Source organism: Macrotis lagotis, chromosome 2, assembly GCF_037893015.1.
Source record: "Macrotis lagotis isolate mMagLag1 chromosome 2, bilby.v1.9.chrom.fasta, whole genome shotgun sequence".
Lineage (NCBI taxonomy): Eukaryota > Metazoa > Chordata > Mammalia > Peramelemorphia > Peramelidae > Macrotis > Macrotis lagotis.
The window spans coordinates 188,663,486-188,675,676 of record NC_133659.1 but is presented as its reverse complement, the minus strand read 5'-3'; the positions used below and the strand labels follow the sequence as shown (position 1 = coordinate 188,675,676).

Genomic DNA, 12,191 nt, shown 5'->3' with positions numbered 1-12,191 from the left:
GTCCAAAATCAGTGCCAAATCTTAAGAACTAGCAAATTTTTCTCTGTATTCCAAGAACCTCCATTGGCTCCCAATTGCCTTCAGACCAAATCTAAACTCCTCAATTTAGTTCTCAAATTCTTTCATTTACTTTCCATGCTCTTTCTCTTAGAACTGATTTTCTTAATCTCCAGCATAGTCTCCTAGTTATAGAGTCAGTTTTCCTGGTACCTTACTTTCCTCTTCTGAGCCTTTGATAATGCCATTTTCTTGATTTGAGATGACCTGCTTCTTCTCAGCCAGTTCACAGATTTCATGGTTAATTTTCCCCAAGTGATCTTCCTTGATTCTCTCTAGTCTGATTCTGTGCTTTCCCCCAGAGTTATTGCCTACAGATTTTTTTCAGTCTTTCTGATACTTCATGTTGCCAATTGGGTTTTTTTTTTTTTTTGCAAGCAAATGGGGTTAAGTGGCTTGCCCAAGGCCTCACAGTTAGGTAATTATTAAGTGTCTAGAGGCTAGATTGGAACTCTGGTACTCCTAACTCCAGGGCTGGTGCTCTATCTACTGTGCCACCTAACCATTCCTTAATTGGGGTTTTCTTCACAGAGATAATGGAGTGGTTTACAATTTCCTTCTGTAGCTCATTTTACAGATGAGAAAACTGAGGCATACAGAGTTAAGTGACTTGCTCAGGGTCACACAACTAGTAAATTTCTGAGGTCAGATTTGAACTAAGGAAAATTGAGTCTTCTTGATTTCAGGTCCTCCATTTATTTAATACACCTTGCCTCCTAGTAAGACTAAATTCCTTGAAGATAGGATCTATATCCTGATATAATGAAAGTAACCTGGAAATTAGAAATTGAAGGATCTCAAAATTAATATATGATGACAGATAAGTCATTTTACTTCCCTTCCCTTCGGTTCTCTGTAAAATCAAGATAATAAGAAAGTACTTGTGAGGCTCAAGAGAGGTAATGTAAGTGAAGTGCTTTGTAATTAAAGTATTTGTGATATCAATGTTAATTATTATTAAACATTAGCTAAAATCATGACTTACTAGTAGTGTAACCTTGGGCAAGTCGCTTAACCCTATTTGCCTCAGTCTCCTCATCTGTAAAATGAACTGGAGAAGAAAATGGCAAACCACTCCAGTAACTTTGCCTAGAAAACCATAAATGGAGTCATGAAGATGTGAAACTACTGAAAAATGACTGAGCAACCATGCCATCACAACATCTATACCTAATAGAATGGAGGGGGGTGCTTTTGTATATATACATATATGTATATATATGCATATAGATAGATAGATAGATAGATAGATATAGATAGATAGATAGATAGATAGATAGATAGTCAGATAGTCATTCAGGAAAAGACATACTTTGATAAAAGTCAAATTCCTAAACTAATGTCCTTGTGGTAGGTGAAGCTGGATTGTCTATTAGGTTAATACCTCTTTTCCTTTCTTTATGGATTTGGAGTCCGAGGATATGGGTTCAAATCCCTTTCTGTCTATATGTCTAACTTCTCCTTTATGGACTTCAGTTTTCTATATGAGGAAACTGGACTTGACAACTCTATGAGGTACCTTCTAATTCTAAATCTGTGACCTTTGGCCATCCCTCCCCATGCCAATGGGCTGGCATGTCTTAGATTACCTGATGTATTCTGAAGGGATGTTGGGGATTCCTGAACTTTCATGGCAAGGCCAAAGGATCCTCGATACGAAGTGCTGTCCCTGATCACAAAAGCCCCTGGTTCCTCCATCCTCAGAAGCTCGATTGCTGAAATGATTCTCATGTCAGAAGCTGCTCCCCAACCTTACTTACTTTCCTCCAGTGGATCACACTGTGTGTCCCCCCCCCCCATTTGAGGTGGACCAACAGGCTAAGTACTCTCCCCTGTACTTGGAAATATCTGGGAAAGCAGGTACTCAAGGAGCCATTTTAGCACCTACTTATAGGCTTGTCTTGGTCATTTTGGCTGTAAGGTCAACCCACTTTGAACTGTGTTTGTATATGTTTATATATAGCTCCTCCATTAGATTGTAAACTCCTTGAGGTCAGGAGCTAACTTTTGCCTTTCTTTAAATCCCTAGTGTTTAGTACAGGATAAGTGTTTAATAAATCCTTTTTAACTGATTGACAATCAGGATGGATAATGGCAGAACTACTGATAGGCCTACCCTAGCCCATTCCCTATCCCTAAATGTACCATGACAAAGGATAAGCTTTACTTTGGTTTAGGCAGATGACCTTGATTTAGGGACTTGACTTTTCCTCTCCAATTGTCCACCCCCCCAACCTATAACTAAACTAAATAATTAATTATACCTAGGTCAAATTCATTTCTGGGGGATCTTGGTATTGGTGGTAGTGGTAAAGAGAAATGTCTGACCAATAGGTGAAGTTGGGGAAGAGATAGGGAATGGTTTCTAAAAGTTGAACTGTGTCCCTGAGAAGGTTAAGAGGAGGTGGCTCCATTAGAGGGGTGTCATGGGGATTGAACTCCAGGAGTAGCAGCCTGAGAGGGTGGTCTCTGGTGGTAGAATAGTTAGTGGAAGATCATAAGGTAAGGATCAGGTAGATATATCTTTCACCAAAGAGGGAACCTCCATGGAAGAAAGTATGCACCCTCATATCAGTGCCCTAGGGCAAAGTTCCCACTGTCTCATTCTAGTTTGGCTTTCTTCTTCCCCTTTCTATGTCTTCACCTCCTCTCCTTTCATCAGAGAGCAAGCCTATTACCTTGATCCCGAGTGATGCTTGGTTTAAACCAGTGCTTGGATGTGTCCATTACAAACTTCATGGTTGGTGGTGGGGTGTCTCTGCTGGGACCTAGGTAGGATATGGAAGAGAAGATCTTTATAGATGCCCTGCTAAATGACCCACAATGCCTTCCCACATCTTCTGTTCATTGCACCCTCAAACAGAACCAAATGAAGGACTTCTAGGATGTGAATATCTGAATTTGTGACCCCTTTACACATTTAACCTCTGTGGACATTAGTTCCTTCATCAATAAAATGAAGGGTTATTTCTTTTGAAAAAGAACAAAAGTTCCTTGAAGGCAGACACTATTTAGTTTTAGTTTTTGTATTTCCAATGAAATAGAACCTGGTACCTAGGAGATGCTTAAGATCTTCTATAACTCTAAATGACATGAAACCTGTGACAATGCTGGTAATTAATTAGAATTAAATTATTAAAAATTTAGTTAAAAGGATAAAATCCTCCCCTAGATTTGTGGTACTCCTCTTCCTGGATCCATTCAATTTCATGGCCCATTTCTTCCCTATTTCTAAAGTTGCCATATGACATATTTAGCTTTTAAAAGGCAAGCACCATGCTCTGATAGAATGAATATTTCAGTAGAAGTCAGTAGACCTGAATTCTAGAATTGACTCTTCCATTAATTTTGTGTGTGGCTTTATGGCAAGTCACTTCCTTTCCTGGTTGTCAGTTTCTTCATCTGTAAAATGAGGGTCTTGGATTAATTGGTCTGTGAAGTCCCTTCTGGAAGGTCTATAAAATTCAAATGAATTAGATTTGGAAGATAGCTGAAAGATTTGAAGATATCTCTGGGAAAAAACCAGAGATGGTTTTTGATGTACCAGAGATGGTCAAGGTGACATGAAACTGGTTCTGGGTACCACAGGGCTAAGGAACTCTGGAGGCCACACAGAACAGTAGAAAGAACAATGGATTTTGAAGTGACAGGACCTGAATTCAAATCTAGATCATTTAATCTGCAAATTCCTTAATTTCCTCAGTTGTGTATAATGAAAATACTGGGACTTTTTCAGTTTTATTTCTAAAATTCTATGAATTGGAGATTCCATGGCTTGACACAGAACTAGAATTGAGATCTTTAGGGTTTAGAAAATTCTAGAAGCAATCTACCATAGTGAAAAGAACATAGGATTTGAAGTCTCAGTTACTACCTGTGTGACTTTGGGCCAGTCATATAACATTCTGAGTTATAATTTCCTTATTTTTTGTAAAATAAAGGGGTTGGGGCAGCTAGGTGGCGCAGTGGCCCTGGAGTCAGGAGTACCTGAGTTCAAATCCGGACTCAGACACTTAATAATTACCTAGCTGTGTGGCCTTGGGCAAGCCACTTAACCCCATTGCCTTGAAAAAAAAAACACCTAAAATAAAGGGGTTGGTCCAGATGGCTTCTAAAGTTCCTTCATGTGCTAAAACTGTATTCATTCAATAAACATATAATAAAGAACCTATTATATGCTAGGCACTGTGTTTAGCTCTGATGATTACAAAAAGAGACAAAACACCTTATCCATGTGGCTCTGGGCTACTCATAGGGAGATTATTTTTGTGACTTAGTAAAGTGTTTAGCCCAGTGTCTAGCACATAATAGGAGCTTTAAAATGCTTATTTCCTCTCTTTCTTTCATCTGTAAAATGACCTCTGCTTCCACCAAGTTCTAGATTAGTATTCAGTCCTTAAGAGCTTTATTTTATTTACATTTATTTTACTGTTTTATTTAAAAAAATTTTTTTTTTTTTGGCAAAGCAATGGGGTTAAATGATTTGCCCAAGGTCACACAGCTAAGTAATTATTGAATGTCTGAGGCCAGATTTGAATTCAAATCCTCCTGACTCCAGGGCTGGTGCTCTGTCTATTGTGACACCTAGCTGCCCCTTACTGTTTTATTTATTATTATCTCCCTTCTTTATTGGAGAGATTTCCAGATAAAGGGAATAAGAGAATGAGATTTTTGGTAAGGAAGGAAAAGGGCCACACCTTAGACTCCCTATGATCTTTTATCCCATATTAAGGTTTAGCACCCAGAAGGAGCTTAATCAATGTTAGTGATTTGGAAAATGAAAACTCACCCTCTGAGGAGGAAGTATCTGAGAGGGTCTTGCTGGGGCTGTTGAGGGCTGCATAGGGGCTACTGGGAGTGTCAACCTTGAGCCGGACAAAGCTGTGATGTCGGCAGGGAGGTTGTGAAGAGGTAGGGCCTGGTTCTGGGCAGCCATTGACCAGCACAATAGGGATGTCCACCATGGAATTAGCAATGGATGCAGGGCAGCTGCTGGCATGCTCCTTCTGCAGCGGAGGTGAGTGCAAGCTAGCAGGCAGGCCTGGGGTGGAAATTGGTGGACTGAATCCTGAGTCAGGGCTCTGGAGGTGGAAGTAACTGGGTCTCCCGTTGGGAGATGATGTGTTGGAGGAAGAGCCTCTGGGGAATTCTGGGGACTTGTAGGCAGACTGGTGACTGGAGGTGCTGGCATGAAGCAGAGACTGGCTGCTGGAGAGAAGGAGAGAAGACAGTTTGAAATGATGTACCTGGGGAGCACATTCTCCATCCCCAGCATTGGCTACTGTGTCCTAAGCACAATATCTGGCTCTTAGTAAGAGCTTACCAAATACTCGTTGCCTGACTATGCAGCATTGGTTTGATTAAATGCCACTTGGCAGCTCTCTAAGTCAGGGTTTCTTTTTTTTTTCTTGCAAGGCAATGGGGTTAAGTGACTTGCCCAAGGTCACACAGCCTATAAGTCAGAGTTTCTTAACCCTTTTTGGAATCAGTTCAGTGAAGACTATAGACTCCTTCAAAGAATGTTCTTAAGTACATAAAATTAAATGCACAGGATTACAAAGAAAACAATTTATGCTAAAATAGCCAACCATTTGAAAACAACAAGTTCGTGAAAACCTGGGGAACCTGGAAAGATTTATATAATTAATACAAAGTGAAATGAACAGAACCAGGAGTACATTGTACACACTAAGAATAATATTGTTACAATGAAGAACTGTGAATGATTTAGCTGTTCTCAACAATCCAAGACTATCCCAAAGGACTCATGATGAAAAAGTGCTATATTCTTCAGAGGAAAAAAACTGAGGTTTTCTGAATACAGATTGAAATTTTCTTCCTTCCCCCCCCTACTTACTTCTTTTCCTCCCTCCTTCCTTTCCCTCCTCCCTTCCTTCTTCCTTTCCTTCCCTTCCTTCCCTACCCTCTTTCCTTCCTTCCTCCCTCCCTCCTTTCCTTCCTTTTCTCCCTCCTTTTCTTCCTTCCTCCCTCCCTCCCTTCCTTCCTGCATTAAATGACCAATATGGAAATGTTTTACATGATCGTACATGTACAACCTCTTGCTTACTGTCTCAGAGAGAGGAGAAGGGAGGGAGGGATAGAATTTGGAATTAAAACCTGTTAAAAATTGTTCTTTCATGTATTTAGGGAAAAAATAACGTTTAAAAACCCCCCACAACACTTTCAGGGACCCCAGATTAAGAACACTTGTTTTAAGCAAAGGATCAGTCCTATTAAATAAAGCAACTGTGAATAGAATAATGGACCTGGAGACAAGAAAACTTGAATTCAGCTCAGACACTTAATTAGCTGTGTGACCCAAGGCAAAGTCATTTTACCTCTGTTTTTGTTTCCTCAACTGTAAACCGGGAATGATCCAAAGCACTTATTTTCCAGGGTAGTTTAGAGGGTCAAGCAAGATAATATCTGGTATAGAGTAGGTGCTTAATAAATGTTTCCTTCCTTCCTTGAATCTCCCCAATAGATACTTAGTTATACAAGAATGAACTAAAAATTAAGTTTCTCTATCACTCTATCTTGTTTCCTAACATCCTCCCCATTCTGTGCCTCTCCTCCCCTTTGCCCCAGGGCTTCCCTCTTGATTGTAACTAGTACTTAGAGAGTTCTCTTTGAGGACAGATTGACCCAAACATGAAAGAAAATGAGTGACTGGGTGCAGGCCAACTGCTCTCAGCCTCTAGAATAGAATAGTGAATTACAATTACAATCTTAATAGGAACCAATAGTATGATATATAGCCAAGAAAACTAATCAGATCTTAGGCAATATGGAGAATGATAGAGACCTCAGAATAGGGGAGAAAGATGAAAATCCTGCTGTAATTTGCCATGACTGGACCACATTCAGAATACTGTGGGCACCCCAGTTTAGCAAGGACGTTCCTGAACTGGAGAATGTTCAAAGGAGAGTAACCGGGATGGTAAATGACCTAATTTAACTTGACTTCCCTGGTTTCCTTTTAATTATTTCCTATTATCCTGTACATGGCTTGCTTCATTTTATTTATTGCATGTTGTCTCCTCTTTTAGATTGTAAACTCCTTGAAGTCAGGGATTGTCTTTTGTCTCTTGTATCCTCAGAACATAACATAGTGTGAGGTACATAATAGGAGCTTAATAAATCTTTATTGAATGAATGAATGTCAGGGGAATATTGGTTGAAGGAATGAGGCAATGGTTTTGGTGATGGATATGTGGATGGTTCACAGAGAAGTAAGGATCTGCCTTACTCTGCTTGGCCCTAGATGGAATGGGTAAACATGCAAGAAGGGCATATTTGGTTTGATGTAAGGAAAAAGAATTCCTAACAATTAGAAATATTCCCAAGGCCTTATTGGGAGATATCCAGGGTTCCTTTCTCCTTCATTTAAAAGGGGGTTATGGTGTGGTTTCTTGGTCAGGTTCAGATTAGACTAGATGGGCTTCTAATTCTGAGATGCAGTACGATCTGTGTCCTAGTCCCCAGAAGACTGGGGTTCAAATATGACCTTTGCCATTAATCAGATACATGACTTTGAGCAAATCACTTAACTTTCTGGTTCTTTGTTAAGACAATGAAAGGGTTGGACTGGATGATCTACAATCCTTTTAGAAGCTCTAACTCCAATTATTATTAAGTTATTAAGCTTCAAACCACACTAAGACTTTTGGGATGGTCTGCATATTACTTTATGACTGCTACTATATTGTACATGATTATTTCATTTGAGCTTTACATCATCCTCACCCCACCCCTTAGATGCTTTAGATTTGATTGTATCTTTTTTATAGATAAGGAAATGGGATTTAAAAAGGTTAAGTGGTTTGTCAAGAATCACACAGCTAGTAAGTATCTGAGACCAGATTTGAACTCAGATACTTAGTAGCTGTGTGATCTTGGGCAAGTCACTTAACCCTGATTGCCTCCCATCCAGGGCTGTCTCCAGTCTTCCTGATTTATATATGACCACTGAATCCAGATGGCACTGGAGGAGAAAGTGAGGCTGGTGGCTTGCAGAGCACCCCCTCACACAAAACCAGTTCACACTGATCCAATCATTCTGGAGAGCAATATGGAACTATGCTCAAAGAGCAATAAAACTGATCATACCCCTTGACCCAGCAGTTCCAATACTAAGCTTATATCCAGAAAAAATCATTAAAAATGGGGAAAGTCCTACATGTTCCAAAATATTCATAGCAGAAAGTGAGGGGATGCTCATTAATTAGGGAATGGCTGAACATGGTATGGTATATGAATGTTATGGAATACTATTATTCTGTAAGAAATCACAAATGGTCAGACTCTAGAGAAGCATGGAATGAATTGCAGGATCTTAGCAAAGGGAGAAGAAGCAAGAGGACATTGTACAGTTAACAACATTGTGAGTTGCTCAACCTTGATAGAAGTAGCTCCTCTCAGCAGTTGCCCTTAACAACCCTATTAGACTGGCTATGGACAATACTATTCCCATCCAGAGGAAGAACAAAACAGAACAAACCAAACAAATCAATAAAACCTCCCTTCAGAATATGAATGAACACTACATTCCTTTTTTTTTTCCTTTGCAAGGCAAATGGGGTTAAGTGGCTTGCCCAAGGCCACACAGCTAGGTAATTATTAAGTGTCCAAGACCAGATTTGAACCCAGGTACTTCTGACTCCAGGGCCAGTGCTTTATCCACTGCGCCACCTAGCTGCCCCACTACATTCACTTTTTAAAAAATTTCTCTTACATATTTCTTTCCAATCTCATGGTTTTCTTTCTTTTCCCTTAAACTTAATTCCTCACACTGAAAATGACTAATCTGTAAACATGTTTAACACAGATGTTTATGTACAATATTCACCTAACTGTTTGCTGCTGAGGGGAGGGGGGTGGGAAGGGAGGATGGAAGGAAAATATGCATGTGGATGAATGTTGAAAAACTTTCATAATATGTAGCTGAAAAAATAAAACAAAATATCAATTGGAAAAAAACAAATCCAGTTCACATGAAGGTCATGGCATCACCTCCCCTGATGTCATGGTCTTCTTTGAAAACAAATGACAAAAAAAATCAGCAAATGTGAAAGATAGGACTTGAACCTGGGAATTTCCAGATCTAGAATATTTACTTTGCTAAACTGATTCTTGTATGCTATCAGTGGCTCATCCTGGTTGCACTAATAGGAAAACAACTCTATAAGCAAGCTGCCGGCAGTGTCCCAGACTGGAAATCAATCTGCAGTCATCTCTTTACCCTACTATGTCCAGGATTCAGCTGAAGCAAACGCTGAGGTTTATGATCAGAGAAAAAGTCTATTTATCTTATAGCATATGTTCATAGGATCCAAGATCTAGAACTGGACTGTACTTTTGAAGGCTCCTCATTTTATAGATTAGAAAATGGAGGTACAGACAAAAGTTAGGTGACCTGCCCAGGGTCACATTCATTCAGTCCACAAGCTTATACGTTGCACTGTCTTTGTAGTAGCTACCATGCAAAATACTGGGGTTTCAAAGAAAGGTGAAAAACAATCCCTGCTCTCATTAAACTCATAATCTAATTGGGGAGACAATGTCATTACAACTGTGGACAAACAAGCTGCAGGCAGGATAAATTGGGGGCAGTCCCTGAAGGAAGGCATTAAGTTTAGGGAGGACTGGGATGTATCTTAGTGAGAATTTGAATTCAGGTCATCTTGACTCTAAATCCAACATGGTGCTTACTTATGTGATCTTGGGTAGGTTGCTTAACCTGCCTAGCCTCATTGAAGTTATTTGTACAATGAGGAAGTTGAACTAAACGGTTTCCAAGGTTCCTTCCAACTCCATCTATATATTTATGAGCCTGTGACTATGAGTTCTTTCTAAAATATTCCCAACTTAGAACTACAAGATAAAAAGCAAACAGGCAAATCCATAAAGTAGATGATAGGAAAGGAACTGTAATAAGGAAAACTCCAGAAAGAAAAGCTTTGCTTCCTTTAGATTTCTTCTTTCTTTAAGGGTTTTCTAAGAGTATTTTCTGAATATATTTGGAGGTCTTGGGGCAACTAGGTGGAGTAGTGGTTGGAGCACCAGGCCTGAGTGCAAATACAGTCTCAGACATTTACTAGTTGTGTGACCTTGTAAAGTGACTTTGTGCTATTTGCCTCAGTTTCCTCATCAGTAAAATGATATAGAGAAAAACATGGCAAAACATTCTAGTATCTTTGCTAAGAAAACTCCATATGAAGTCACAAAGGGGTAGACATGACTGAAACAACTAAACAACAACAAAAAGAGGGTTTAGACTTTAAAATAATGCATTTTGCTTGACAACTTCTTATTATTGTATTATGGTGAGGTAGAAAGAGCACTGTCTTAGGAAGCAAGATTTGGAGTTTGACTACTCCAGATCCGAGTCAGGTTAGCTTTTAGGACTATGAAGGTTACCTAACTTCTCAAAGATTGATTCCTCATTTGTAAAATGCAGACAGTATATCCTCATGATCTTCCTTGGTAGATTTCTCCCTGAAGTGTTGTTGGTAGGGCAGCTTTTTTGTAAAAAAAAAAAATCCCATTTTCAACACATATGAGCTCCCTATTTAAAAGAATTCTTTTGTAAAGAGTCCTTAATTTATCTTGAGGGAAAAATATCATTCAGAGTTTTTTGCTTAAAGTGAGGCACACCTACAGATCCTTCTGCCAACATCTCTGAGAAGTTGATTTGGTCACTAGGAAGAGAGGGGGAACAAGAAAAAAGTGAATGTACCTGCCAAACACATAGCTGGTGTCTGAGCCTGGGCTGCTGGACAACAGAGAAGCCTCACTGCCTCTCTGCAGGGCCCAGCTCCCCAGTGAGGGCCTTGGCATAACTTCGGAGTCTGGAGAAGTTTCCAGAAGGAAGTTGTCATTCTGAGGATCAGGGTTCTTGTTTTTGGGATGGGGAATGGTGATACCAGGGGAGGGACGCTGATGTCGGTGGTGATGTCCTCTTTGTTGGTTCCCAGAGAAAATGAGGCTCTCACTACTGGCATTGTTTTCACGGGGGCTGTCTCTGCAGAGGAGGAGGCCACCACTAACAGGTGATCCACAGGAGGGGATGACTGAAGGGCTGACACAGCGCTGGAGGGGTTCTTGGCATCTTGATTTGGCAGATGTCACCTCAATATACTTGATATCTTATGGAGAGAAGAAGAAAGTCAAAAGTCAATGACATCATTCAGGCAGTCATGCTCAGAATAGAACCTCTCTAGAAGAAAAGGTTCTTTCTAGATTCTCAGGAGATGCTACCAATGTAGGAGCACTCTCCCTTGATTCCTCTGGGGATATAATCTTGAGGCATGGTCATTGTTATTCCTTCTTTCTGTTCCACCAACCCCATACCTAGCTGAAATGGCCCAGAACAGAAGAACTTGAATCAGGAGAGTCAGTCAATGGGTTGGGGCATATTACTTAACTCCTCTGACGTCTGATTGACTTATCTGTAAAACAGGGTATTGACCTGGATGATATCTAAGATACTTTCTGGCTCTAAAACTTATGATCCATTTCCTCCAACTCAGAGCCCTGGAGACATGGTTTCCTTCCTGCTCCTTCTTTCCCTCATCCTCCACAGTGCCTCAGGTAAGAGGAACCTGTTTCTTTGTACTATCCTGGACATGTCAGCTTTAGTGTTCCTTATTTTGGGACAACATTGAGTTCTGCCCTATTCTCTTGTCCCTATTCTCTGGTTCTGGCCCTCCCAGAACCTTCACCGGCTCCTGTATGTAGGCTCCTGGTAATAACTACAAAGCTTATACTTGTAGCAGCCTGTTGTAGGGTGGGGCTCATTATCTGGCCCTTGCACAGAACTTCTGGCTCTGTCCTTACCTGCTCGTTAAGACCTTGCCTTGCCAGCAGGAGCTGGTGGTGATGGTGGAACTTACGTCAATTGGAGAGTCAAAGGGTTGGACTTAACCTAGACTTTCTGGGTGGGTACTGACAGGACGGATTCAGCCTGTGTCCTTCTGACTGTCCTTAAGCTAGAAAGGGACTCCCACTGCTAAATAAAATGAAGAATAGGGAGGAATGTGTTTTGAAATTGCTAGACTATAGTGAAGTCCTTGGCACATAGAGCTAGATTATCTTACAGCGTCATAGTTTTTGCCTGGAGTGGGGGGCAGCTG

At 40.4% G+C, this 12,191-nt stretch overlaps 1 protein-coding gene and 1 long non-coding RNA gene across 4 annotated transcripts in view; one reads left to right on the top strand and one right to left on the bottom strand.

The window, feature by feature from the left end:
* Positions 1-12,191, bottom strand: part of TNS4 (tensin 4) — a 33,164-nt gene that overhangs the window by 8,546 nt on the left and 12,427 nt on the right. The window contains exons 3-6 of one of the 2 annotated variants that reach the window (XM_074223971.1): positions 10,796-11,204; positions 4,847-5,265; positions 2,736-2,825; positions 1,647-1,772 (exon numbers count right to left, since the gene is read on the bottom strand). In XM_074223971.1, the coding sequence (XP_074080072.1) occupies positions 1,647-1,772; positions 2,736-2,825; positions 4,847-5,265; positions 10,796-11,204 (1,044 nt within the window). The remainder of the gene's footprint in view (positions 1-1,646; positions 1,773-2,735; positions 2,826-4,846; positions 5,266-10,795; positions 11,205-12,191) is intronic. The other variant, XM_074223972.1, reaches the window with a different exon arrangement.
* LOC141513800 (uncharacterized) overlaps positions 11,229-12,191 on the top strand; it is a 94,051-nt gene continuing 93,088 nt past the window's right edge. For both annotated transcript variants that reach the window (XR_012475880.1, XR_012475881.1), the window contains exon 1: positions 11,229-11,649. This is a non-coding gene — a long non-coding RNA (uncharacterized LOC141513800). The remainder of the gene's footprint in view (positions 11,650-12,191) is intronic.